At 40.1% G+C, this 27642-nt stretch overlaps 4 protein-coding genes across 11 annotated transcripts in view; 2 read left to right on the plus strand and 2 right to left on the minus strand.

The window, feature by feature from the left end:
- Positions 1 to 162: 162 nt before the first annotated feature.
- On the minus strand, positions 163 to 3476 carry arpc3 (actin related protein 2/3 complex, subunit 3). Its single transcript, XM_031277886.2, has 7 exons — positions 3339 to 3476; positions 2854 to 2953; positions 2189 to 2265; positions 1676 to 1744; positions 1249 to 1375; positions 650 to 744; positions 163 to 407 (listed from the first exon to the last, which is right to left on the minus strand). Exons 1-7 carry the CDS (start codon positions 3342 to 3344, stop codon positions 345 to 347), a joined length of 537 nt encoding a protein of 178 aa, XP_031133746.1. The 5' UTR covers positions 3345 to 3476; the 3' UTR covers positions 163 to 344.
- A 46-nt stretch (positions 3477 to 3522) lies between these two features.
- Positions 3523 to 6481, minus strand: gpn3 (GPN-loop GTPase 3). The gene is made up of 8 exons (XM_031277885.2): positions 6299 to 6481; positions 6026 to 6134; positions 5369 to 5536; positions 4852 to 4976; positions 4599 to 4714; positions 4223 to 4319; positions 4010 to 4138; positions 3523 to 3886 (listed from the first exon to the last, which is right to left on the minus strand). The coding sequence occupies exons 1-8, from the start codon at positions 6344 to 6346 to the stop codon at positions 3821 to 3823; spliced, it is 858 nt and encodes a 285-aa protein (XP_031133745.1). The 5' UTR covers positions 6347 to 6481; the 3' UTR covers positions 3523 to 3820.
- A 493-nt stretch (positions 6482 to 6974) lies between these two features.
- On the plus strand, positions 6975 to 11007 carry rnf170 (ring finger protein 170). 4 transcript variants are annotated; one of them, XM_031278084.1, is made up of 7 exons: positions 6975 to 7114; positions 7950 to 8106; positions 8513 to 8588; positions 8837 to 8951; positions 9136 to 9209; positions 9570 to 9701; positions 10131 to 11007. In XM_031278084.1, exons 2-7 carry the CDS (start codon positions 7967 to 7969, stop codon positions 10398 to 10400), a joined length of 807 nt encoding a protein of 268 aa, XP_031133944.1. In that variant the 5' UTR covers positions 6975 to 7114; positions 7950 to 7966; the 3' UTR covers positions 10401 to 11007. The 4 variants fall into 4 exon arrangements, with proteins under 4 accessions (XP_031133944.1, XP_031133945.1, XP_031133946.1 ...); XM_031278085.2 differs by lacking the exon at positions 6975 to 7114 and adding an exon at positions 7129 to 7254; XM_031278086.2 differs by lacking the exon at positions 6975 to 7114 and adding an exon at positions 7288 to 7455.
- A 5187-nt stretch (positions 11008 to 16194) lies between these two features.
- Positions 16195 to 27642, plus strand: part of hook3 (hook microtubule-tethering protein 3) — a 30983-nt gene continuing 19535 nt past the window's right edge. For all 5 annotated transcript variants that reach the window (XM_031277855.2, XM_035998915.1, XM_031277854.2 and 2 more), the window contains exons 1-8: positions 16195 to 16424; positions 25077 to 25162; positions 25472 to 25544; positions 25803 to 25853; positions 26226 to 26358; positions 26505 to 26572; positions 26870 to 26932; positions 27509 to 27592. In XM_031277855.2, coding sequence (XP_031133715.1) covers positions 16368 to 16424; positions 25077 to 25162; positions 25472 to 25544; positions 25803 to 25853; positions 26226 to 26358; positions 26505 to 26572; positions 26870 to 26932; positions 27509 to 27592 — 615 coding nt within the window. In that variant the 5' untranslated portion in view covers positions 16195 to 16367. The remainder of the gene's footprint in view (positions 16425 to 25076; positions 25163 to 25471; positions 25545 to 25802; positions 25854 to 26225; positions 26359 to 26504; positions 26573 to 26869; positions 26933 to 27508; positions 27593 to 27642) is intronic.

The following is a 27642-nucleotide window of genomic DNA, read 5'->3' on the forward strand; positions in this document are numbered from 1 at the left end:
CTCTCCACTATTCAAGTTTTCATCTTAAATTAACGTGTCTACAGGTCACTGAAATCTAACTTTAGATTTAAGTCCATTCAGAGCTACTGTTAATCACAACTCCCTGAATGTGCCTTGTTTTTAGTGTGAAGTGCAATAAGAACAAAACACAGTACCACATTATTTTCCAATCTCCATGATTTCTTTATTGAATTAAGCACCAGCTCAATATGGTTAACATCCAGACAAATTAAGACATATCCTTAAACTCAAAGAGTATAAAATCATCTTAGCAACACAGAAGCAGATCCCCCCCCTCTCCAACCCCACCCCACCATCTTGCAGGTGTAGAATAGAAACGTCGTTCACTGTCCAGGAGCTGACAGACTTTTGTTCATGAACTGCCTCTTGACAAAGCACACCCACCACTGGAAAAAAAAAACAAATTCTGTTAAGAAAAGTGGCCTAAGGTTCTGCAAGTACCTGAGGCAAGATCTTAAAAAAAATAACAGGATAGATTTGTTTTAATGCTGAAATACATCTAGAACTCCAACATTTGACCCTGTGCTCAATATGTTGATATACAATATATTTTTTACAGCGGATGTGCTATGTTAATGCTCAATCAATCAAATCTGGACATATAAATTTTGGAGGTGTTGGGACTCACCTTGCTGGGTTTGTCTGTCTGGGGGTCAAACACGCGATCACATAGCCTCAAGCCGGTCTCCTGGCGGATCTGCTGGAGGTACGCCCTCATAGTCTCTGGAAAAGGTTACAGAACCAGGATTTTAACAGACACTATTACTATGGAGAAAAGTCACATCATAGCATAACATTTCATTTATTACAGCTACATGAAAACTCAGAATAAGGACCTTAGGCACTAATTGAATTGTTGACCTCCCACCTTTTTTTTACAGAAAAAGCCAGTGTAAATTTTCAGGAGTAAAAGGGAAAACACAGTTGTGACAATTCCAAATTCAGGAAAGATGTGTTGATTCAGTAAAATTACAGTCTCAGCCACTACATATCACGAGGGATGATTAATATCCAGGCCCGCTGTATAAGAACAAGGTTGAGGGACACAACGCAAGCAAGAAAACGCAATTCCAACGTCGGATCCTTAAAGCTGACAAGGCTTTGGTCAGCATTGCTATTTTGGGCTCGATATTACTTCAGGCTGGGAATTAAATGCAATATGAGAAGAGTACAAGGACACAGGCAAGTGAAACAGCATTGTAGTTAGTTGATGGTGCTGGTTCTTACCGTCCTCTTGCTTGTTTGCAGGTTTGACATACATAGCATTGAGAGGGAAGCCAGGTTCTCCAGGAATGGGGAAGTTAGTGATGCCCAGAGTGTACATCTCCTTCTCTCCCTGGTTCCTGGAGCTGCACTGTAAAGAGCAACCACACACACCGATGCAAAGGGTCAGATCACCTGTTATAGTAACACCCATTTGAATAGGCATTCAAGCCGCTAATTCCTCCTCCCTGTGTGTGTAAAACAAGAAACAAAAAATTCACATTCTACTTAATGGCTTCCTAAAAGCCATCTGGTAAGCCCTTGTGGGTCCTCAGCCTTTGGTTGAGAACCCTGACTGTAGCACAAGCCTTTTAATTGATGCTATTCATATAAAGATTAGTATGAAGCCATTGTATAATGTGCAGAGATATGTAATAAATATGCAATTTACCTTCTGTAGCCTCTTTAGGCATTCAGAAATGTACAGTGTGACGTAGATCAGCGTCCTGTCTGCCTCGTTCTGGAAGAAAACACACAATACTAGCTGAAATACCTGGAATTAGACTGAAAGAAATGTGTCTACAGCATGAATGTTATTGTAATTAGTACAGTAGTTTAAATCCTGAGCAAATATGCATTGCTGAGGGGAACGGGAAGAAGCAAGCTAGGGCATGTTGAACAAAATGCACAGCTGCTTCAAGACAGAGAGAGATGGGGAAGAGACAACATACAGAAACAGTCGCACACTAGTGAGGTACATACTTGTTCCTCAACTAAACATCTTAACAACAAAAAAATGCAACACTTCTTTGTGTTAGATTTTTCTCTGTCGAATATCTACAGGCAAGCAAAGTTCTGAAGCTTGATGCTCACAAATTTCAATTTTCTTTAAACATTTGACTTAAGTCACCTTAAATGAGGTATAAATGCCAGCTGCCAATACAAGTGAGAGTACATTTCTTACCTTGATTTCATAGTTCTTAAAAAAAACATTGGCCTTAAAGTAGTAGATGGCCTCATCAATGATGTCTGACTCAATGCCTGAAATGGAGAAAAAAATGTATCAATAAAAGGCTCTCCGCTCACTACATAATTCAAAGATGCAAGAAACTTTTATTTAATAAGTGTTGTCAAAGTATGTATTAATGCAGTCATTTCCTGTTTTAGTCACCACATCTTTTGTTGTTGTATGGCAAGTCCCTATTTTTGAGTTGTGATATGCAGGCTGCTAAGGAACAACTCCAAGTGACCAAACAATAATTATAATGTCCAGTTTTTAGGGTGAAAATCTCATCAAATCATGACTTCACTAGGACTACTACATCAAATCTTCTGATCTATACTCCAACATGTCTACAAAGTCTGAGAGGGACACTCACTTCAATCTTTACAGACACTTAAATGCTGGAAACGGAGCGTCAAGACAATGAAGAAGTTGAACTATAGGATGTACTCTTGAGGCCATATATGGAAGTGAAGCCGATACATGTTTCAGGAACTGAGCAACGTGTCATAACAGGCTAACAAAACTAAGCGAGTGAACATTTTAGAAACTAACGTAAACCACTGCGTATGCATTTCTGTGATTATAGAGGAATTGGCTCCACTTTGTGTTGATTCAAACCTTACCGTCTCCTCTGGCTGGTCCCTTGAACTGGGTTTTGAGGGGAAGCAAAGCCATATTCCCCACCAGCCTGGTGTCGGGGACCATCAGGCTTGAGTGATACGCCTTAAAAAGAGAGAAAAAGTTGCTGTCACGTATATTTTCAAGGTAACGTCACCTTTCTGGCAGATAGCATCAGTGATACCTCTGCTACAGTCGCCTCCGCTGTAAAGGCTATGCTACCACGATAGCAAACCCTTTATTGTAATGATACTAAACTAAGGAGGATTTACAGAAACGTTACAGTGAATGTATCACTTTTGACTGTAAAACATCACAAACATTGCGAGCAAATGCTAACATAGCTAGCCAACTATGCTATCGAGAATCACAGCTAGCGTTTACTCGGAGGCCCTTGTGTGTTACAGTGGAGTTTCTATGCATTTGTATTTTGTTCTAAACCGCACAATAGAAGCTTTTGTTGGTTCATAATCTTGTAGAATTTACTCACCGGCATGTTGAGTGATAAATATCAGTCCAACTGCTCAGCGAGAGAAAAATACTAACACTACAGGACCCAGCTTCCGCTTGTCCCACCCTTCAGCTTTACAGGAAGTGGCCGCATGTTATGTGGCGTACCGTCCACATGGAGGCGCTACCACACCGGGTTTCTTCACAAAGGAAGTCAAGTTGGATATTTTGTGTCATATTTTATTTAAAAAATATAGCAATAATACATGTATGTATTAACAACTCTTGAACTTAAAATTAAACACTGTCCTGACATAATAAAAAACATGAATGGGTTGAAATCACACATTTCTTGAGTCATCAAAAAGGTACCCAAGAACAAAAACATACTGTACATGACACAAGATATTCATGATCTTCATCTTCACGTCTTTTTAACCCACACATGCCCCTTTTTTATTGTCATGCCATTCTCCATCTGGACTTGATATAGTGTATCCTGGAGTCCTACTACTCCAGTCCTCAGCTGTCAACTTTGTCTTGAAAAAATGCATCATAATTAAGGTTAGCAGGCTCTTCATCAACCTCCTGTAGAAAAGGAAAGAATAGGAATAACAAAATAATAATTCACACTATTATTAACAATGACAAATGCATTGTAATTACTTTACACCATATTGTAAAACGTTTTGTTTTTGTATGTTTCTTCACCTTCGGCTCCTTGAACTCCAGGTCCTCTCCATACTGTATAGAGAAGTCAATGTTTTGCAGTACTATGTTAATACCTTCCTCATCTGTGCGGTCAAAGGGCAGGAATCTTACCATACTGTAGTCATCAATCTGGATACACAGACAAAGACTTTAGAGACTGTCTCATTAAACAAATAAAAATTAATGCAGTATTAAATTAAGGGCTTCACTCACCAGACCACAGATGGCTTTAGTCAGATTCTTGAACTTTTTGCTTCTGATGTTATCGGAGTTATCTTCCATCATTGAGTACATGTCTGGGTCCAGGTACCTAGTGAAAAAGAAAGCAAAACATAATGAATGCTGCGTCCAGCTGAAAAACTTTTTCAATAATTAGGAAAATAGATGACTCTCCTTTATGACTTTTCCCTTTACTAGGTTTAGGTTTTTTTGAAAAACGCCATAACTGAGGTTCAGAATATTAGGGAAAAGTAACATTTAAGTCACTATAACCCTTCCTTTATTTGGGTCTTACTACAAACATTAAAGGCAAGTTTCATATTAACTTAGGACACATAACACTGTTGTACTTTGCTCATATGAAACTTACTTCTCAATCTCTTTCTTGGCTTTGGGACTAAGCAGGTCCATTTTTGTCATGATGTTTATTTGAGGGATCTCTAATGACACCATGGCACTCAGGGCAACCATGACTCCTGAGATGAACTGTAGTTAGAGTAAAGGGAAGATGTGATACTTCATGTTTGCTTTCATTACTACATTAAGTGCACATTATTGCAAAAAAATTGGGTGTTCACACACATAGGGGAACCAAGCAAACAGATGAAGACATCGTCTGTCACCTTAAAAGACTCCACCATGAACTGGGAGTCTACCAGAAAGACCCCACACACCCGGAACTCCCACTGCTGGAGCTGCTCCACCAGCTGCTTCATTACAGGGAGGTGTGTATAAAGTTCAATCTGACCTGCAAAAAGGAAGCCACTTGTCAAAACTGTGAAAAGAAAACATAGCACCAAAACTGGGACAATGCAGCTATAATGATGTAAATACAAATCCATAATCCCAATACTGTGATGAAAACCATGTCAAATCTCATTTTAGTATGTCCCGTTCACTTTCTTGAATGAATTCATGTTCAAACTTCAGTTGTAATGCTTGTTACTCAAGCTGTCTTGCTCGTAGAGAGCAAGAAGCCTACTTTTTTTTTTAAATGTATTACAATATGTTAACAGAACACATGTCATCCCATTAAACCCCTTCCTTTCACCTCTTAACATACTGGGCCATACCCAGCACAAACCAGTGGGTAAATCCATCCTGCACCAGCTTTCAGCATGCCTCTGCCAAGATGTTTACCTGGGCAGTCAAACAGTATGTAGTCATCCTCTACATGCCCCAGGCTTTCCCCCAGCCAGTCAAAGTTGTTGGCAAAGTATTCCATGCAGAAGACCAGACCTCCGTTAGGGCCAAATCTGAGAGAAGCGTCCTCCATCACGTCATCCACCTGGATGAGCTCCCGGATGTCTGCGGACACAGAAACAATCCGGTTGTTGTGTCGAACAAAATAACTAAGTATTTTAAATGTAACAGCAAAAAAACAAACATGAGCATGTGATTCAGAACATTTATCTCTAACAGTGCAGGAGAAATCACTTTATATCTAAACTATTAAATAGTACACTTCCCAGTTTGTGTATTTTTTATTTATTTTTTCATGTTTTTTTGTATTGTTAACATTATTGTGACCATGTGTGTGGTCACACTAAACTGTGTCCTAGTTTAGTATGTTGTTGTTGTACAGTATGTGAACCAACGTATTTATATATCCATCTATGTAGGCTATCTATTATTAGCAAACCACAAGTCAGTGTTTTGAAATCAGACCTAAATCACTATACACCCAATATACGCATGTAATAACATCCTAGTTCTGTATTATATACGGCTAAGATGTACTCTTTGTAATTAAATGTAATAATTTTGTAAACTAAAAACATGCTGTATATTATTCACCTGCCATGACAGGGTAGTCAAAGTGCTCAGCTGCTGGGTCCAGATTGACCACCTGAGCTGAGCGGTTGAGGGTCTGTAAATGCTGGACCATGGTGGAGCAGTAGGTACTCTGAAATGGACAATAACACTCCAAAAATTAACAAATCAAAGGCAGATATAACTTAAACTTGGTCAATGTGGATGACTAGACAACCCCATGTCTTAGCATAGCGCTTTAGCCGAATAGCATAACAAGGCATTTCAGCACGTGCAACTGAATGACTGATAACTTACCTTACCGCTACCCGCCGGGCCAATTACTAGCTGTGCATAACGAGGCATTTTGCCTCAATTAAAAGGTGCTTTGGTACAGTTAAATCCCTGTATTCGCTAACTGTAGATAGTTAAACTGATGGTACAGACTGCCTTAGTACTTCTTCTTATGGTTTTCAGGACATTCTCACCCGTTGTAAGGCCTACTACTGCCACCTACTGATCAGAGTGTGAAATAGATAGATAGATAGATACTGTAGACCAAAGACAGTATACAAGAATGTACCAACAGATCCCGTTTCTCGACAGACAGACAGACAGACAGACAGACAGACAGACAGATAGATAGATAGATAGATAGATAGATAGATAGATAGATAGAAAAAAAGGACATGATGGAAGAAATGAAACGATTTAGCAAGAGCAGGAGTAAAGAACATAGTGGAGTGTGGTGAAAGTGGACAAGGAAGATATTGGTCAGCTTCAATAAGAGCAGGACTGATGAGCAAAATCTGACATACTGGACACTATAGTTAACTAACTCCAGAAGATGGCAGTAGTGCAACATTTAGGATGCAAGCTGCCGTTAAAACCCAAAGAAGAAGAAGAAAACAAGACGAAACCAACTGAAACAACACATGTAAAACTGATGCAAACGCAGTTCATGATACGGTAACCATAGACGTATGTCTATGACGGCAACGATACTGGTTCTCGCTCCCGATCTGGCGCGAGTCACTAGCCTATAATCTGCCATTGGTGGAAAGAAAATGTCTAGAGGGTCAAAGTGAAAGAAGTTGGCAAGTCAAGCCTTGAGAGACAGCGGACTTCCTATTGGTAGGTGATGTCATATTTCCAGTAGTTGGTAGGTTGTTACGTTGCTCAAGTGTGCTCTTGTGTCATACGTGGACTCTTAAGTTAGCTGCTAAGCCAGTAGTGCTCAGACCCAGGACGTTCTTGGTTAACCAGGCGAAGGGGTAACGTTAGCTATATATTTATGGTTTAGCTACGAGCGATAATGGCCAGGTTGAGCTCGGATTTAGAAGAACAGCCACTGTCTTTTATCGGTGTGTGACGTTAATAACTCTAGCTACTTCCCGCCGGGCGGATGTAACGTGCCAAAAGCGAAACGACACATCGTCGGCTTTCAACGTCAGCAGAATTCATACAATGTAAATGTATCGTATCATTAGCACAGTGAAGGCTACTCTACGCTAACGCAAATCTTAGCTAGCTGTCACTGTGGAGTAGCCTTCAGTAACTTAAGTTAATGTTAAGCCTATGGCAGACAGAGCTGATAATGTCAGGAAAGTAAATAACGGTTTCCTAGATATTGTGTAACCTTGGTATCAGATTGGAGATTGGAGGTATTGACTAACTATCAGTCCACCAACGCTAGCTAACGTGAGTAACGATAAGAAGGCGTTAAGGCTTATAGTGATGTAAAAATGACACTTGTTTTCATACCTTAGCTAGCTAAATATGCTGAAACAAATTGATATTAGAAATGACAGAGCTTATCTTACTCTGTCAAACTAGCGGCCTTTATGCTGTTATAGCTACGTTGTTATATTATGTTACTCTTTTTATTATTAAATAGATTGATACAGATCCGAAACAGAACACTGTCCAGTGTAATGCTAACCTCTTTTTTTACCTTTTTGTTTTCTAGTGCTATGAGTGTGGGTGATGGAGGACAGTCAATGTGGGGACTTGGACTACCTGGTCCAAGATGAGGACACCCTCATCGAAGGTGTCAGCAACCAGGTCTTATTTGTTGTGGTGCTCAGTATCACCTTCCTTGCGGGCCTTCTCACTCTGCTCTGCAGGTAAATTCAAATCCAAATTTCAGGATGCTATTTATGTTAAGTAGCATCACAAACTGGAATATTCAAAATTGCTCTAACTTCTGTTTACCTAAGCTGGTACAATTTGTCAAGTAAATACATTCCACTAAACCCCAACGTTTTTACTTCTAGCTCAGTCTCACATAGGATAACTTGTCTCCACAGTTAGTTTGACTATTGGCACTGCTTTGCACTTACAGTAATTTACCCAATGTATTATAAATCTATATATTTTTTTAAATTAATTAAAACTTTTGTGTTTTGCATTAGCAAATAATTTGCTGAATGGAAAATGTCAGTTTGCATAGCTTAATGTGCTGTTACATTCATTAGTTTCAGCTAAAGAATATTATGGTTTCAAATGTCAGTCCTTTTGACCTTCTTGCAGACAAGAGCAGCAGAACATTCATCCGGAGAATCAGGAGCATGTTCGAGCCGTCCGACAACAGCTCCAAACAGAGCAGGTACGCAGGCAAATACAACTCTAGCCTTTCCGCCCTAATATAGCTAATTGGCAAAAATAGCATAAAAACAACAACTATGTAAAAAAAAAAAAAAAATGTTTTTAATTAAACATTAACAAATTCTACTTGTTTCAATGTAATGTTTATTTTTCAATGAGGAGATACATTTAGAAATCGTCTGTTCAATGATTACTTACATATTAAACTTCATATGTGTTTTTTATTTTTATTTATTTGATTTCTGTCAGGACGAAAATCCTCAGGCGGAGGCCAGACAGCAGTATTACACAGACATGTCTTGTCCTGTGTGTTTACAGCAGGCTGTTCTGCCTGTGGAAACCAATTGTGGACACCTTTTCTGTGGTAAGACTGAGTTTTAGTAATGTGCATTTAGTTTTAGACCATATGCAGAAGTCAGAATATATATAGAATTCAGTTGCAAAATGAAAATGAATCAAAGTATAATTGGGGAGTATATGTGTTAAAATAGTTATTTGTTCTTTGATTTTAGCTTATGCTGTGTTCATGTTTTTTTTTCTCTGCATAGGCTCCTGCATTATAGCCTACTGGAGGTATGGCACATGGCTGGGTGCAATTCACTGCCCCATCTGCCGACAAATGGTGAGACTTGTAATAAATGTTGGAGGTAGAATGGTTAACCTGAGTTTTTATATTACCATTTTTTTAGATACCAGACCTACAGGTATTTGTTAGAATTGCTTGCTTCCAAATTTACCCATAGATATAAATGCTACATTCTCATTTATTAAAAGGTGCTGACACACAGACTTGTGCTCACGTTTGACTCTAATACCTTTGTATGTCTAATTGTTTTCTGTTAGTTATTGTGAAAACCATACAGTACACAGTGTTACTCTCTCCTAATTTGTATTTGTGTAGGTGTGTGCCACACAATAACTTTTTTTCGCATCAGTATGTTGCCATGTGTCAAGTTTTTATTTATTTATTTATTTTTTCCAGGTAACACTGCTCTTCCCACTATTTCATGAACACACCGCTCCTCAGAGGGTCCAGGATGGCGAGGGAGAACCTCAGCTGATATTAACAGACATTAACGATTACAACCGCAGGTTCTCAGGCCAGCCAAGATCTGTGAGTATTATCGGTGTGCAAAAAAATCGATTCACATTCGTATCGCGATTCAAGCTCTACCGATTCAAAATTGATTCATAGAATTCCAAAAATCTATTCATATTTTTTTATTGTATGTCTGCATTCACATGGGAAAAGTAACTACATTTACATACTGTGAATCGTTTTTTTTTATATCGAGAATCGTTTTTGAATCGAAAATCGATTTTGAATCGAATCTTAAGCCTAAAAATCGATTTTGAATCGAATCTTAAGCCTAAAAATCGATATTGAATCGAATCGTGACATTTTCTGAATTGTGCACCCCTAGTGAGTATACTACAATAAAGGAATCTATTCCAATTCTATTCCATTCTACAGCCAGATACATATTTGGGCTGCAGTAGTTACAGGTTAGCTCATCATATTTTCTCTCCTCTGTCTTCTCAGTATATGGACAGGCTACGAGATGTGCCCACCTTGCTCCGTCATGCCTTTAGGGAGATGTTCTCTGTGGGAGGCCTCTTCTGGATGTTCAGGATTCGCATTCTTCTCTGCCTAGTGGGAGCACTCACCTACCTGGCCTCGCCACTTGACATCCTCCCTGAGGCACTTTTCGGTCTGCTAGGATTCATGGACGATTTCTTTGTGATCCTACTTCTCTTTGTGTACATCTCTATCATGTACAGAGAGGTGGTTACGCAGAGACTGAATGGCTAAGTGTTGGCTCATGAAAGAGGCCTTGGCTTGCTCATACCAGGCTCAGGAAGAGTGAACGCAGCATCTGAGGTGGGCAGGTAAAGACTGAATAAAAAGGACAGTCCATCAGTTATGCTGGTTCTCTCAGAGGTTTACTTTGAAGCCTGGGATGTTACTTCATCATCACTGGAGAGGGGTTAGCAAAAGTATGATCTCTGAATGTTGACTCTGTATCGCCATTAATGATTCATAGATTGAGTGACGTCAAGGCAAACAACAATGCAGCATGTAGGATGGCTGTGTAGGGATGTGATGTTAATATCTGCCCTATCAGACTTTGCAGTAAAACAGGGAAATAGTTTTGGTCCATTCAAGTACTTGAGGAACACCCCTAACTGAATGACTAGTATAACTAGCAGGCAATTTTATGACAGCATTGCCAAAAGGAGACAATTGTGTAACATATTGTGATCTTGAATGTACTGTATTAATGGCAGTGTCTTGATTACATGCATTTAAAGTTGGCTGTCTGCATCCAGATTATCGACTGTCAGACAGATTTGTGTTTCTGACACCTCTTCTATTACAGCCTGTTCCGTCAATTAAACTGATGACGCACTTATTTAAGTAACCTGTGACTATGCATGTTCTTAATGACTGGAAAAACACAGCTTGTGTGAAAACCACTGAATCATCTTACTTCCAACGTTTTACATCTATTAATCAGATCTGATTAAATCTGAACCTCGCTGCCCAGGACAACCTGACCGTTGCTTAATAACTTCTTAATTCGCAGATTTTTATTCAAGAGATAAAAAAAAAAGTCAAGTTGAATGTAAACTCGCTTATGTTCTGAACGTTAACTTACCTTGTAAAGATAATCATGAGTTTAGATGTTTGTCTTCTGTATAGAACTTAAAGGTCCCATGGCATGAACATTTCACTTTATGAGGTTTTTTAACATTAATATGCGTTCCCCCAGCCTGCCTATGGTCCCCAAGTGGCTAGAAATGGTGATAGGTGTAAACCAAGCCCTGGGTATCCTGCTCTGCCTTTGAGAAAATGAAAGCTCAGATGGGCCGATCTGGAATCTGCCCCTTATGAGGTCATAAGGGGCAAGGTTGCCTCCCCTTTCTCTGCTTTGCCCGCCCAGAGAATTTGGCCCACCCATGAGAAAGAGAGAGACATCATGGCTTGCAAACAAGCAAAGTGGCAGTTGGTCAAGGCCACACCCCCCCCCTCTCCTCCTCAATAGACCTTTTTCACGGCAGACATGTTGACATGGCATAGTAGGAAAAGCACAGGTGTATTCTGAACCATTAATGATGGCTGCATTCCACTTAGGAGGGGCCCTGGTTTGTGCATGCTGACTCACTGAAATAGCTTACTGGGACACTTGATGGAATTGAGCCATCGTTAAGGTTATCAATTTCAGCTGTGCTTTTCCTACTATGACAAGTCAAAATGTCTGCTGTGAAAAAGGTCCGTAGTATTTAAAGCTACAGACACAGAAATGGCACATCCTAAGGAAAGCTCATTGTGGGACTGGCTCTAGTGGCTGTAATTCTGCACCAAGGCTGAATTTCAGGAAAGAGACTTCAGATACAGTATTAGGGGACCACTAAGGCCTATATAAAAGCATCCAAAAAGCAGCATGTCAAGGCTCAGTGTCTGGGTGAACAACTCTATGCACAGCACAAAGCGTTTCAGATCCTTCAATTCATTTTTGAAACAGGAGTGGTAAAGATGCAGTTCTCCATTTCTTATCCTTTTTGACTCCTGAATATTTGTTTATCAGAGGAGAGGCCAAAAATGATTTGACATGTTGCAAGGAAAAAAAGCAAAGTGACAATCAGCAGTAGATAATGTCTTAAAGGTGCCCTGCCACACTAATTTAATTACTTTGTGGTAATGTCTGAAGTTCTACCATGGACTCTGTAACATTTTTTGTGGAAAAAATGCCTTGGTTACCTTGTTTCAAGCCATGCTATTGTGGTATAGAAAGCCTGCAGGAAGACTCAGCTCATTTATGCCAGTTCTCATTAATATTCAACGAGCTAAGCTGTTTGACTCTGATTGGCTAACAGCTAGCCAATGAGAGCCTGGCTATCAGCATCCTTTAACCAGCGCAACTGGGCGAGCTCATGAATAGTAATGAGCTCAGGCAACACCACGTCAGACTGACCAGCTTTTGTAATTGGCCTGATTTCTCCACTTATTTCTTTTCAGTGGCTAGAGCTGACAGAGGAGGTAGCAGTTCATTTTCACATTCACGACATAACACAAACACATATGGATAGGGTTGGGTATCATTTGGTTTTTTTCCGATACTGGTGCTAAATCGATACTTTTAAAATGGTGCCAGTGCCTGAACCGAAATATATATATATATATATATATATATATATATATATATATATAATGTATATAATATAAAAAAAGCACAAAACCACAATCAAAATGAAATGATTGATTAATAATGTAATAACAACTTATAACAATAACTTATTTCACCAGTAAATTGCTGGTAAACGACAAAAACAAGCACCAGATGGGAAAAGGGTATGTTACAATAACTTAAAATGCACCACAAGGCTGGCGAGTTTCAAGTGTGTGTTGTTTTTCAAACAACTGCAGCTACAGACAGTTACGTCCCGGTGTTGGAATCCTCTACAGGGAAATACAGTCACACTTTACACCGCTTAACGTAAGCTGTCAGCATTTTAACCATTGTGTTAATCCAGCTATTAGCTAACAGTAACGTAGCGTCCCGTGCAGCGATGCTTCTGAAAAAAAAAAAAAGTCAGATACCGAAATGAAGAATAGAAATTCCCGTTCTTATTCGGTCTCGTTACTACCATTTACGTCGGAACTGGAAGCGTTTTGGTACCTAACCCTACACATGGACCTAACATATTTCAAAAAATGCAAGTAAAAACGGTTTTGTGTGGCAGGGCACCTTTCAATTTGTAGAAATAGAATATTTTGTCCCTGTTAAGTTTTGCTAAGCTCCCTAAAGTTACTGTGAGTCCATGAGGGCCCTGACCATCAGGCTGAAAATGTTGGCTTCAGAGTGGTAACTGAAACCGTATCCAGGCCATTTGCTTTATTAGGTATGGATTTGCTGTGTAAGCACTGGCCTTCGTGGTCATGAATAGTAGAAGAAGAAGATGGGGGTGCAGGCTCATGTGGCTCATGTGGCTGTCATTTGACAGTCAACTGTCAAATAAATTTTTGTTCGACAGCTTCAGATACAAAAAGACCATCAGTTCCCTCTTGGAATGTCATGTGTCATACCTTTTCGCTGTCCTTACTGATTAGTGTCTCCTCTAGTTTGTGTCTGGGGTGTTTGAGCAACCTCCAGCCTTTTGTTTTTGCCATTGAAAGAACGTGTTGTAAATGCTTCAGCTGAGAACTGGTTAGGTGAGTGTCTACCCTGGTGGGAAAATACTGTGACTGCTTGAAGAGTCGGTTCTTTAGTGCAATCTGCATCATAATTCCCAAACAGTGTTGGGCAAGTTACTTCCAAAATGTAATACATTATAGATTACTAGTTACTGTCATTTGAGAGTAATTAGTTATATTACAATATTACTGTCTCTGAATTGTAATGCGTTACACTACTTTTGCGTTACTTTTGAGTTACTTTCACCAAAATAACAGGGGAAGTTTGATTTGGCAGCTAGCTTGTGAATTTCACCACCGGATCAATAAAGTCTCCTCTTTATCCACTTTAATACTTCATAGATTATTCATATTTTGTATAATTAATATAAATATGCAAAGTAACTAAAGCTATAAAAAATAGATAAGTAAAATGTATAATAGGCAAGTAGGAGAAAATGAAAATACTCAATTAAACGTACGGCATTGTTGTAAAATGTTTGTTTATAGCACTTGAATAAGAAATTCATGTTGTTTAGTTTAAAACACTCTAAATGAAATGTTCAATTATAGTGTGATTAAAACTCACTATTTACATTATTTACAGTACTTGATTTACAGCTGATTTGTGAAAAGGTAGCCTACACAACCTTATTTAACAGTAATTTAGTTTTACTGCGAACCGTCACAGGAAGTGCTTTTATTTTGAAGTAAGCTACACGGAAGTTGTCTGTTGTGTAGCCTACTCTTGCTAGCTTACTGAGATGCAACATGTCCGTCAGGTTCCAGTTGTTCAATTTCTTGTTTGTAAAACTGCAACATATTGAACAGTAAATGGTCACAGTAAAAGACAAGCGCTTTTGGTCGTCATTCGAAGCCATTCCACTACAGGCTTAGTTACTTTCCACCGCTGATAAAATGCAATGATATTTACGTGTAGCAAGCCTCAACATTAATTCCCGACATGTTTATATCTGTCAGCCGCTGACGTACCGTCACCTGTTGGGACATACATGCTGTCCGTACCATCTCTGGTTCTGACCACGGGAACAGAAACAGGACAGCCTTTTTTTTTTCCTGTGAAGAAATGTGTCGCGGTGTTGGTGAATTCTTAAAAGAAACAATGCACCACTAAATGTTGCGTTAAAATGCGTTGTAACTCGCGTTACTGAGACTGTAACGAGTATAATATTACCGAAATGTAATTAGTAATGCGTTATATTACTGCGTTACAGCAAAAATGAATACATTACTGTAATTGCGTTACTTTTGTAACGCGTTACTCCCAACACTGTTCCCAAACAATTACAATTTAAAAAGTACAACACCAGTGATTTATGGCATACTCCAGGTACACATCAACATTTCGTAAATGTGTAATATAATGCCAGGATTATACCTCTCTCTGCTCGTACTGTATAAACTAACACCTACACAATCATTTCTATGTCAGATACTCTCTCTGCCTTTCTCAAGGGTTTTCCACTGAAACTGCTCTAAAGTGACTGAGGCTTTGAAACATTATCATGGTCTTCTTTGATGGATTCCGTAAGAAAATGTGAGTCAGATTACTTACAAGACATCCACCATTTATTAAGTTTGGTAGTCATGATCCTCCAGACTTATTTCTGAGCACAACTCCCCATCTTTCTTCAGAAGTGAGTCAGCTGTGCACTTTCGCAAGTCCCAACAGAGATGGAATAGTAGTGTGATGCCTCACTCTGTAGCTAAAACGGAGAGCTCAACACACAGGGTGAAAAGAGGAGCTGCAGCAATGTGCAGTACAACAAAAATATGGTGTTTTTTGAAAATTAAACCATGTCACCTATTCTGCTATAACCTCTAAATACAGTTATGAACCTGAACATGAGCATAATATGAGCAATTTAACTACATTTTATTTTAGAGAACTGAAGAAATAAAATGATCCAGTAATTAACAAGGAAAAAGCACAGATTAGAGGAGTGTCATTTTGTGTATCCTAGATATGTTTTCTGCTTTCCTATGCTGCTAATCCATGAGCCCACCAATTATGTTGCTCCCCTGGGAACAACTGCCCTAAATTACTAGTTTAGTCAGAAATCTGTAACAATGACTCCTAACATATCTCTGCTATTTGTGGCCACATAGCCCATGGTAATGCCTTTTCTTCCTCTGCTCGTGCCACAAGCAAACAAAACTGGATTAGGTCTAAAGGACTGATGAGGGCAACGATTATATTATAAATTACAAATGTGTTTGTTTGTATACACCAGCCAAGCACAATACAACTGAAATGGTAACTAAAATGGGCCCAAGGTTATTTCAGCATTTTTACACAAACTTGAGGCTCTATTTTATGGAGGCTCATTTTTGCTCTGTGCCCCTCTAGCAGGTTCATCCAGCTTCAAAATGTTCTCCACACCTTTTATGTGTCATTCATGTCCGCAGACTCCGCCCATCCAGACTTCCTCTGGCAGACGCCGCACTGGCGAAGCAGCGAACCCGACTATTGGAGGACGGATTGTGAGACACCCAGAGAGCGAGAGATCTCGGGAGTACATGAAGCCGACTGTTAACTCCAGGCTCTGTTTACCACACAAAGTCGGTTTACGTTAGGTAACGATGACTACATCAGGGTCCTTGGATCGAATGGAACTCTGTGAAAGCCTCTTGACTTGGGTAGGTGATCAAATATGAAGTTTGTGGGGTTGTTTTCACTGACAGACAGTTCTCCGGCGCCGGCGAAGCTAGGTAGCAGACTAGGCTACTGCTAGCTCGATGAGCTAGCGGGGGTAACATTAGCAGGCGAGAGGAAAATGACACGGGCTCACGTTGGTTACGTATACAGGCCAGCTGTTTGCTGCTTTAGCTGCTGATGTGTTGCTAGCTAGCCACCAGCAGACCGTCTACCCAGTCAAGACTATAATTTTGGTTCCAGATATGTACAGTGGGGTATTTAGCTAGCTCAACTTTCGTAATGCTATGTCTTATATTTTAACCATGGTTGTATTGGTTGTAGAGGGGGGATCAGACGGCAGAGACGGTGGCCTTGTTATGGTTCTACGCTTTTTTAGCGAAGGGTGTCTTCCTTTGGAATGAGCATAAAACGTTAACGTTACAGCTCGGTGTCTGCTTTGAGGCTGGCTCTTCCCCATTTCTCTTGATCCAAAATGTCAAATACAGGCGAGCTTATAACGTTACCATAACCCTAAATATTTCTAGTCAAAGTCTAAAAAACGGATATCTAAAGCTACCAAGTGGGGAAAAAGGCATCAGATTGCAGGATCACATACTACCGATTGTAGCAGGTTTACATTGTTGATTGTTTTGATACAACATACAGTAGAGATGGTTGATGTCTGGGGGAAATGCTTATGTGAATTATGATGTTCAAGCAGATAGACATTCACTGTTGATGTCACACATCTGGAGAGTAATAAATCAAGAAAAGTCCAGAATCTCTTAACTGCAATGTAGATTTTAGACAAAGAAAGGGCAACGATTAAGGTAACTGACTTCATAGGTATGAATAACTGACTTCATATGTATGATGCGTTTTCATCACAAGCGTTACTCAGAGGTGTCAACAGAATTGTGCATGTATTGGCTGACATGCCATGTGATGGAAACTGTGCATAGGTACTTCCATATTTTCACTATACACTACTGATACACATCAGCAGTGTATAGTGAAAACATGCATGTGGTGATGGTTTTAGTAGGGCTTAGTTCAAGCAAGATACACTCCTGCATAGTCATGTGCTTCCTTAGATGTCACATAATCATACTTTTCACACCCTTTTGTGAAATTGAGACATAGGCCTTTCAGAGCTTGTGTGTTTAAAGCCCGAGACACACCAAGCCCATAATCGGCCGTTGGGCAGTCTGGCGAGGTCAGTGACTCGAGTCTGTTCGGTGTGTTCCGTGCCGTCGCCCGTCCGAGGGGCTGTCAGCCTTCATTTTGGCCGATTTGACATGTATAATCGGCGGGGCGGGCACTGCCGGCAGTCGGACTCAAATGACCCATCTGATTGGTAGAGTGCTAACCCAGAAATGGGGAGCGGAATGAGCGTGACTAGTCTCTCAAAATCTGACGAAAATCTTTTAAACTGACCTTTGTCGATCTGAAATGAAGACAGATTCAGCAACTGCATGGCCTATTTCTTGCTTAACATGTTTTCAGAAACACGTTTCGGTGAACTATTTTAGTACAATATGAGATCGTATTATGAACGAGCCGCCATGACAGTTTGGCTTTGAATTTCCCATAGACTGTATATAAGAATGGACCAACAGATCCCGTTGCTCTGGACGGAGACCAGTGAAGGCCGTTAGAAGCACTTTTCCAGTGAGCGCCGAGCGTTACTGCGCAGCCTCCAACTGAGAGAGACGACGTAAATGTGCCGTGAGCAACCTGTCTGAAAGTTGTAAGTCTTCTGATAGCTGTGCCAAGAGAAATCTCAATCATTCCCAATCTTGCAGAGACGGAGAGCGTAGGTATATGTAAGGAGATAACATAGGCACAGGCTAATTATTGCTAACTAAAATGCTAGTTAACATTAGTAATTACACTTAAACAGCTAATGTGAGACGAAACTGTCTGCGCGCTTCTCCTGTACTATATGGTAATTTCTCTACTATGCGACAGTAAGTCGCATGGTTATGACACAATCGTTAGCCTATTTTTATAAAAATGTCTGCTACGGAGCCATAACGTGAGGTACAAGGTAATGGAGCCTTTTATACTTTGTCGTGTTTCTTTAGAAATAAACAATGGACAAATAAAGTCTTTAAATGCTTCAGATGTAAAGTTATTCGCTGTCAAAGTGACGCCAAAATGAATGGCAGTCAATGGAATGCTAACAGGGGGTGATCGCTTTGTAGCATTAAAATGGCGCCATAGGAGGTTCGCGGTCCGAGGAGAGGCTTACCCCCTTGGAATTTCCGGAGAAACCAGACCCCCGTGACGCGTTCGTCCAATCAGCTGCCGGTTTTCATTTTTGGGCGACAATACAGATTAGCGCCTCCTGCTGTTATGGAGACGTATTACGTCTCGTCGCTTTGATGTGTTCCAAGGCACTTTTTTGACCAACTCGGGGAGACTAATCAGTCCAACTGCCTTTTCTGCTGAAGGTCGGCCGTCTGGTCAGTGTGTCTGTAGCTTAATGTGACATTTACGTGCATCACTGTCACCTCCTCTTGTTGTCATAGCCTAGCTTATGTATGGCAACTCAGAATGGCCCTTTTCATGTTCCAAGTAATGATGTGGCTGGAAAACATTGCTCACATACCTGTTATCTGTGAAGTCACAGCACTGAGTGTAACAGATTGTTACTGAAGCACATGATGAGACTGTAACTCTTACAAGATAGCAGTGGAGATTTCTAGGCAACTGTTTCTGCTTTAGGTCAGTGCAGTAAGAGGTCCAATTAGTTTTGATTGAAGGAATACTGAAAAACATGAAGTTCCTACTAAGTAGTGGGTTATTTGTTATATTATATTGAATGATAAATAAATGAATAACAGAAATATAAGAAGCCACAGTACTAAGTCAATTTATTTTTTTATTGTAGTCTGTTTGGACAGATTGCCAAAGTAATGGCTGCCACATACATAATGTAATACTCCCCCAAATAATATACTGGCAAGCTGTTACTTTTGAATGGGGTGTTCATTATCTTACAATTCTCAGTGAATATGAACAAGTAAATACAGGAATTTAGGATTTTTTTAAGAGGTTGCAGACTTTCAGTCAAGGTACCATATCTGTAAAGCATGAAGTATCCCATGGTCAGTGTAGAAAATATACCCAGATGTCAGCCATTTTTTCATCTGGTGCCTCTTGCCTGTTATATAAACCAGTTTGTCTAATAAGATAACTAGATGCAAGTGAGAAAATGATTTCTCTTGACATTGCAGTCACTGGACAAAAAATATACTTTTTTTTCCTTTGCACCACATGAACAATTATTTATTTCATATAGGCATAGCTATTGATATGGCCCTAGCTGCATGAGCTATCTTAAAATTTCAATTGACATACACATAGTGAAATTACATATTTCAACATCTGTATTAATAACCTGTATTTTCCTACAAATGTGCTCTATAGCTCTGTCGTATAGAGGTTTAACAAAAAAATAACAGAATACCTGCAGCATATCGCATCACCGCTTGAGAAGAATCATATGTGACATTTATGGCTCACTCATGCTTTGCACTGAAATGATGCACTGGGTTGCACATCACCAAAGCAACTAGGTGCATTGGTTAATTTGTGTACTAGTTATTTCTAGTACTACTTCTAGCACTACATTAGGCACCAAATGAATGTTCACTGGTACTGTCAAAGTTGTACAAGGTTGGCATGTGTGGCATTGGTGTGCTATTCCTTTTGGAAAAACACATTTAATCAAACCGAAGAGCTGACTGATATGCTGTTTGATATAAACTAATAGTTTAGAGGGACGTATCTGCTTCACTCTGATCAGTAGTCATAGGCGTGTGATACACATGTGTTTTCCTTTTCCAACTGTTTCCACAAACTCATAGGTGTGGGTTTCCTTTTTGACCTCAGTCCGCCCTATCTGAGTTGTGTGTGTCCACAGTGTAATTATTACAATATTTTCAAGGATATGATTATGTTTTTATTGCTTAAGGTCTGTGGCTGCTCAGTGATGAACACATACTAGTCTCTCGTAGAAAATAAATTCAGTTCATGTTAAATTTGTAGTGTTTATTTTCTATTTTGTGGCCCTTTGTGTGCTGCCACAATAATGTTGTCATTACATCAGCTATTGTGCATGTGACTCAGACAGCTGAGGGTATCATGGGCAATGCACCTTTTTGTCTGTCTCTAGGATCCATTGTACAAACTCTTTAGGTGTCACACACTCTCGGACATTCTCATTTTTCAATGAAGATACATAGTGGACAACTCCCACTATGAACCCGGCATTCCAGTCTGAATTTCTTTCAGTTACACTGCATTACGCTCTCTTCTATGCCCTTTTAGCAGATTGCTATGGATGATGTGATCAAAGCAGATTTAATGTAATCTGGCAAGACCTTGGAACATGAGAAAATCTTGCTGAACTAGAACCTCAAAATCCCTCGATCACATGATGCTTTGTTTCCAAATTAATTGGTTTTCAATCATAACTTGCTGCTCACACCCACAGATTGGGCACCACAGGACATAGAATACTGTGCAAAATAGCACAAGATGTGCTGTGGTAAATATCCAGTACTGGGAAAGCATAGCCTATATGCTGTTTAACCAGTAACCAGTGCTGTTTCAGTTACCAAAATGCACAGCTACTGGTTCTTTAATGGAAACGTTTAAGCTGACTAGCTATGAGACACAAAACGGGTTAGCTGTAAAAGCTGCTTTGTGCAAGAATAATGAGAATATAGACAATGTTAGTCCGAAAGATGCAGAAGTGATTGTTGGCCTGCTTTTTGCAGTTGAAGCATGCACAGACGCTTAAACCGATCATAGCCCGGTTAAGGTTTATAGCTAAATGGAGGGATAGGCCTACCCCGGTTACTGAAGGAGTTCTCTACCTCCGTTTACCGGGTTATTAGAACTCCAATTTTAACCGGGATAAGGTGTTTACATGGCGTTTGAGAAATCAGGGTATTGCCTTAACCTGAATATAATTGTTTTTTTAAACTGCATGTAAACGCACTGTGTAAAGAGATCTGATGTTACAACCAAAATCAACAACGTTTGAATAGCTCCTATTAATCCTTTTACACTGTGGGACACAGACCAATGACATTTAACCCAGGAACAACAGCTCAGAGGTTTAGCACAAGGACTAAACCTTTCCAGAAGACATGAGTTTCAGTCTAAGCACTGCACGAAATCCTCATAATAAGCATTAGGCAGCTTGTTTCAGCCAGCAACCCTAACCCTTACTAGCCATGGCGTTTGAACATTTGGGCCATTTAGGCTATTGATTCTTATGCACTGCAGATGGATATCCGAAAAAAGATTCTATTAACGATGTTGATTTCTGCTAAATCTTCCCTAGTTGGGTGTTAGGACAATCTGTTGTCTTTATATATCTGATTACTGATCAACATTCAAGGCAGCAAGTGTATCAAATGTGGCATCAGTAATTAAAAGGGGTCTTCTTTCACAGATAGCCAGTGCCAGCACAATGTCATAGACAGCATAAAGCCACTCACCAGCACTGCTCTTCTGTGGCTTTTCAAGAGACATCACATGGGTGTACATTCTGTTTAAAGGCTTTGTAATCCAGTGGTATGTATACCACAGGTTTGTTGACCTAACATGCAGTCGAGCATGTGGAGTTCATGTGGCCACGAGAACCTATTGCTGCTTGGGAACAATCGTTTAGAGTGTAAAAAAAGATACAGAGCCCTGCTAAAAGGGGGTGCAGTACTGTTGGTCAGTCAGTCTACAAAATGCAACAGATTTGGATTTGCCAGACCTCAAGTAGCCAGTAGATTGAAGGTGATTAATACCTCAACTGGTGTTCAAACCGGTGTTCCAACCTGACATCAAGCACCAGGCATAGCCTATTACATGACTCAAGGGCCATCGATTCATTTCGTTCTCAGATCTGTACTCTTCAAAGTCTGTAGATAGCTCTGGACCTGTTGTCATGATGCCATGTTTGCTGGAATCTGTTTGTGGTTGTCTTGTGAAGGGCTTTATTTTCTTTACTTCCATTTCTTTCATGCAAAGGAAAATGATGCAGACCAAATGTTTCAGTGGTGGAGAGCCAATACCAAGTGTTAGAACAATATGTGTGTAGGCCTATATGCAACCATTTGTACCATGAAGCTTGTCTCATTTCAACTAATTTTAGCCCTGTGCCACTCCATAGAAAAGTTATTTGTCTTGTTAAAGTGTAACCCCCCCACCCCCTTTTGTAATGCATAATTTGTGTTCCAGAGCGCGGCTAACATGTTAACATGTTTGTAATATTTTTGACCAGTGTGTAACGCCAATTTAATGCTACATTTTTGACGCAACAGTTTCATCGCTACTCCATCCATGTATTAAAATACAGTACCATATCACTTGACAGGTTTATGTTCCTGTAGTATCTAAACACAGGAAGTCAACATGTTACCCACTCTACAAGATAATGTAGCATCACAGGAACGGGTGTAATCTTGATTGTGTAGTACACACTTCACTTTTCTTTTTTTTTTAACCTTTATTTATTCAGGGAAGGTTCACTGAGAGACAACCTCTCTTTTGCAGGATCACATTCACACAGTTCCACATTCATACCTAGAAGCTGCCCGGTACAACCACAGTCTGATCTGCTGGCCACTGAGCAGCTCCACTGGAGCGGTTGGAGGTTAAGGGCCTTGCTCAAGGGCACCTCAGTGGTGGTAATGAGGGAGGGACTCTTTCACTTTCCTCACACAGTTTTTATTCTGTCGGTCTGGGGATTGAACCGACGACTTCCCGGTCACAAGCTCGCTTCTTTAACCTTTAGGCCACCACTGACTTGTCACTTGTACACCAACTGTGAATCTTAAGTAAACCAGCAGTCAAAGTTTTACAAACATTTAAAAAACATTTAGGTTATCTGAATTTATCAAGTGATGGTGTGTGGATGTTATTTTGAGTCATGTTGCCCTCATGCCAAGTTTAGTCAGTGTGTCCTCTACTTTGTACAGTGTAGAATGTTTTCTTGTTTACTGACCTCTGTCTCTGCTCATCAATGAAAATATAGGGCTTAGATAGTTTTCGGTGTTGCTCACGTCCCAGATCTATGGAAATGGTTGTAAAGAATTAAAAAATGAATTAAATAAGAAGAGTGAATTCACCTCTCCTTTTTAAATCTTTTTAAAACGGATACTCGCATTATGTCGACAGTAATCGGAGATGGCGTTGTTCTTGCATCATGTTTATTTTAAGATTTGTTCTACAGCTATTAGTTTCATAGCAGTGGAGACGACACCAAGTGAAATGGCATATTATTGCCTACCCAACAGGCAGGTCGCTGCTTTTCACAGTAAAGTATTTCCAGCCATGAGAACTTTGAATGAGTTTTATGTTAAAAACAATGACACGCTGATATATACTATATGTGAATATATTAAAGTCCAGCTTGAGTCTGACTTTTAGCACTCTGCTCAGTTCATTTAACTCAGCTACTTCAAATGGATCCAGGATAAACGCTTCATCAGGGATCTAACCTGTGTCCCTGACTGATAGGTGGTCTAAAGCAGTGGTTACCAACCTTTTTTCCTTGGCGCCCCCCCCACACACACTTATGTCTAAGAAAAGCTGAGCCTCCCCTCCGAAACCGAAGTTGAGGTAACTCTCGAGATAGAGCCTTACTTTCTTTTTTGATACAGAGGAGTTATCAGCACTTTTACGTTTCTCCGCCATGTTTCGTTCATAAAATAGTGATGCCGTGGCGGCAGGAAAAACGAGGATGATCGCAGCTAGCAGCTGACCTGATGACAGCAAGGGTCACAGGTCAAGAGGTCCCGGAGGTTTGGCCTACTAAGTAGCCTGCCTACAATTTTAAGCGAGAACAAAAATATATAGTTTTTATACAGACTTTTGTATACATTATATATTCTAGTGTATTATCATAATTTGTTTAACGTGCAAATATTTTTTTTTTTACCTCAACCTCAAACCAGATAAAGACTTGCGCACTCCCTGTGATCTTTGCCGCTGCCCTGAGGGGTCCCCGGACCCCAGGTTGGGAACCACTGGTCTAAAGTATTTGGCCAATGTGCTGAATCTCTTCTTTGTTGCCTTCTGCTCTTTGTAAATCTGCGACTAAGGGCTTGAGAGCGCCACGTAATGAAAAGTGAGACGGAATTACGTGCAGGCAGAATTTAAACCTCGTCATTTTCTTCCTGTCAGAATTCCAACATTCCTGCTCTCAATTCCCCCTTCTTCTTTGGCATGTGGACTGTTGGCATGTAGACTAAAATATTCAGTTCAGTCTGGGCAACAAACGTTCAGCCTGGAGGAAGAACTATAGGGAAGAATATGAAGGATGGAAAAAGAACAATGTGGGGAAAAAAAGATCTTAACAAAAGTGACAGAGGTGATGTAGGAGAAACTGAGCAATGATTACAAGCAACGTTGAGAGAAAGTTTACGGGAGCAGTAAGTGTGAGCTGCATACTTGTGACTGTATTTACTCTGGCCTTCAGGGAGCTCCTGGGGAAAGATAACATGCCATTTTTGTAGCTTGTCATGTGAAATGTTAGCGGACATTATTTTAGGTGCACTTAATAGACTTGCAACTTGATGTAATTGCACTAGTTTTGTCCTGCACCCAGCACTCAACGTGTGTGTCTGTTTGTTGTTTAGATCCAGACATTTGGAGTGGAGGCTCCATGCAAGACAGTAGAAGACTTGACAAGTGGCATCGTCATGGCCCAAGCTCTACAAAAAATGTGAGTTTTCATCCTGAAGTGTGGCGTGTCAGAAAATGCATTATTTGTTGTATTAGTTACATTTTTATAAAAACACTTTTTCTTTCTATGTTATTTTACATTGTTGGTGGTAAAAGAATATGCCAGTTTGTACTGTAAACATAACTATCACTAATAAGTAAAACATTCAGTAGGACTCCATCAGTCTGCCTTTTTCTCATTCAATTTCCTAAACCTGTAGATTCTGAAGATGCCCCTTGTTGATGCTCCCACTTAAAAAAATCTTTTACTCTTTTAATCCCTATTCTTGTGTCTGTGCCAATTTTCTAGAGATGTAGTGTATTTCAATGACTCTTGGATTAGTAGAGTCAAGCCAGAGGTTGGAGACAACTGGAGGTTAAAGGTAAGCATCAATTAGTCTTTGTTTTATTAGCAGGTGACATAGCAGACCTTTCCAATTGTAAATGAGTAATATATCTAGAAATGGTGATTATCTGTTGGTACTGTATGGTCCTGATGACTTAGGTGATCCCACTACATCTTTGTCACATTTCAAAATATAGATTGTTGTGTCTCACCTGTAGTACTTAAACTCTGCCTGTTTCAGTTTTTTATTGGTATTTCTAATATTCTAGGGACACAAAATTCTCTCTTGTTTCAGATCAGCAATCTAAAGAAAGTTCTAAAAGGCATCCTAGACTATAACCAGGAGGTAAGAAGAATCTACTGTATTCATTTTGATTTGATCAGTACCTAGCATCCACTTTACATAAGAATATGTGTTGCTAACAGGGACAAGTTGTGACTGTCGACACCACCCTTAACATTTAACTCAGCTACTTCAAATGGATCCAGGATAAACGCTTCATCAGGGATCTAACCTGTGTCCCTGACTGATAGGTGGTCTAAAGCAGTGGTTCCCAACCTTTTTTCCTTGGCGCCCCCCCCCTCCCCCCCCCACTTATGTCTAAGAAAAGCTCTGTCGACACCACCCTTAACCGCTGTAGCACAACACAGGTTATGATAATCCACTTTTCATGTAATGATATATTGTGATTATTAAATGTCTTTTGTGCCTGTCTAGATCCTAGGCCAGCACATTAACGACTTCACACTACCAGATGTTAACCTTATTGGAGAGCACTCTGACGCAGCAGAACTTGGGAGGATGCTTCAACTTATACTGGGCTGTGCTGTCAACTGTGAACAGAAACAAGGTGCATATTCTATACTTGTGTGTGTGTATGTGTGCGTGTAATTTTATATTGGAACACAATGTTCTGTGATATCGCATTGCATTTACAGCTGACTCAGAGGCTCGAAAATTCCCCCATCATTTTGTCTATTTCTCTGTGCTCTCTAGAATACATCCAGACCATAATGATGATGGAGGAGTCAGTGCAGCATGTTGTCATGACAGCCATCCAAGAGGTGAGCTATCATGCTATTTTGACCTGTTATCAAATTGATTGCAGGTAATTATTGATTAACGATGAGAATTAGATGGGATTGGTCAGATAGAGTGTTAACAGAAACAGGGTTGTGGATGGGATTGGGATGGCACATCTGCAGGATCAGCTGGTAATCCTGTGGGTGTGGGCAGGTGCAGGATCGACACAACAGTCCCGCTTGCTTGGTTGGCATCATCACTGAACCAAGGTGTTGACAAGCGGCGGCGCTGTGTACACTTCACATGAACCATTAACTTGTTTTTGTGTGTTTGTGCAGCTGATGAGTAAAGAGACTCCGGTGATGGGAGGAAATGACTCGTATGTGGATCTAGACAGACAGGTATGGAGACTTTATAGAACCGCCAGTGTCATCAATAGGGTCTCAAATTTCAGAAGACACACTCATACTCTCAGGAAGTATGTACAAGTTTAAATGTAACTGTCCTGTATTAAATCGACTTTACTTGTAAGATACAAAATTGGACATTCACACAAAACCCAAACTCTTTGATATCACGCACAGATACCCTCCGGTATCTGGACTGTCCACTGAAACTTCAACACCATTGTCATTGAACACAAAGTACTCCCTATAAAACCTGACCCAGATCTTCCCTTCAACTAATGTTTCACCCTCGTCCTTGTTTTGGCCACAGACCTGTAAAACAGCTGGATGTGTGGAAAAGCTAGCTTCAGCAGAAGCGCTGTGCTACTGTGCAATCATTACTGTGTATGAACTGCCTCAAACACATCTCCCACTGTTTTTTTTTTGGGTAGATGTATTTGTTTAGCCCTTGATCCAACGTTTCCGTGAGATGTAAAAGTGTGTTTCTCTAGCCTCATCCAAGTGGACAATAAATTTCGTGGAAATCAAAGCAAATCTGCAGGGTTTTTATTTGTGTCTTTCTCTTCTCAGCTGAAGAAGACAGCAGAGGAGCTGAATGATGCTTTGTCTACCAAGGAAGAGATCGCCCAGAGGTGCCGCGAGCTTGACATGCAGGTTGGTTTTATGCAGTTGTTATCCGCCATGTTTGTGGCTGTTTGACCGCT

Source organism: Sander lucioperca, chromosome 1, assembly GCF_008315115.2.
Source record: "Sander lucioperca isolate FBNREF2018 chromosome 1, SLUC_FBN_1.2, whole genome shotgun sequence".
NCBI lineage: Eukaryota > Metazoa > Chordata > Actinopteri > Perciformes > Percidae > Sander > Sander lucioperca.

Coding starts and splice junctions, on each gene's coding strand:
- gpn3 (XM_031277885.2), bottom strand. CDS start 6,346: ATGCCTCGTTATGCACAGCTAGTAATTGGCCCGGCGGGTAGCGGTAAG. Junction 4,139..4,222: donor CTAAAGCCATCTGTGGTCTG/GTGAGTGAAGCC, acceptor CTGTGTATCCAG/ATTGATGACTACAGTATGGT. Junction 3,887..4,009: donor TGGAGTTCAAGGAGCCGAAG/GTGAAGAAACAT, acceptor CCTTTTCTACAG/GAGGTTGATGAAGAGCCTGC.
- arpc3 (XM_031277886.2), bottom strand. Junction 2,266..2,853: donor GGGACCAGCCAGAGGAGACG/GTAAGGTTTGAA, acceptor TCTCCATTTCAG/GCATTGAGTCAGACATCATT. Junction 745..1,248: donor TGCAAACAAGCAAGAGGACG/GTAAGAACCAGC, acceptor AACCTTTTCCAG/AGACTATGAGGGCGTACCTC.
- rnf170 (XM_031278084.1), top strand. CDS start 7,967: ATGGAGGACAGTCAATGTGGGGACTTGGACTACCTGGTCCAAGATGAG. Junction 9,210..9,569: donor GCCCCATCTGCCGACAAATG/GTGAGACTTGTA, acceptor TATTTTTTCCAG/GTAACACTGCTCTTCCCACT. Junction 9,702..10,130: donor TCTCAGGCCAGCCAAGATCT/GTGAGTATTATC, acceptor CTGTCTTCTCAG/TATATGGACAGGCTACGAGA.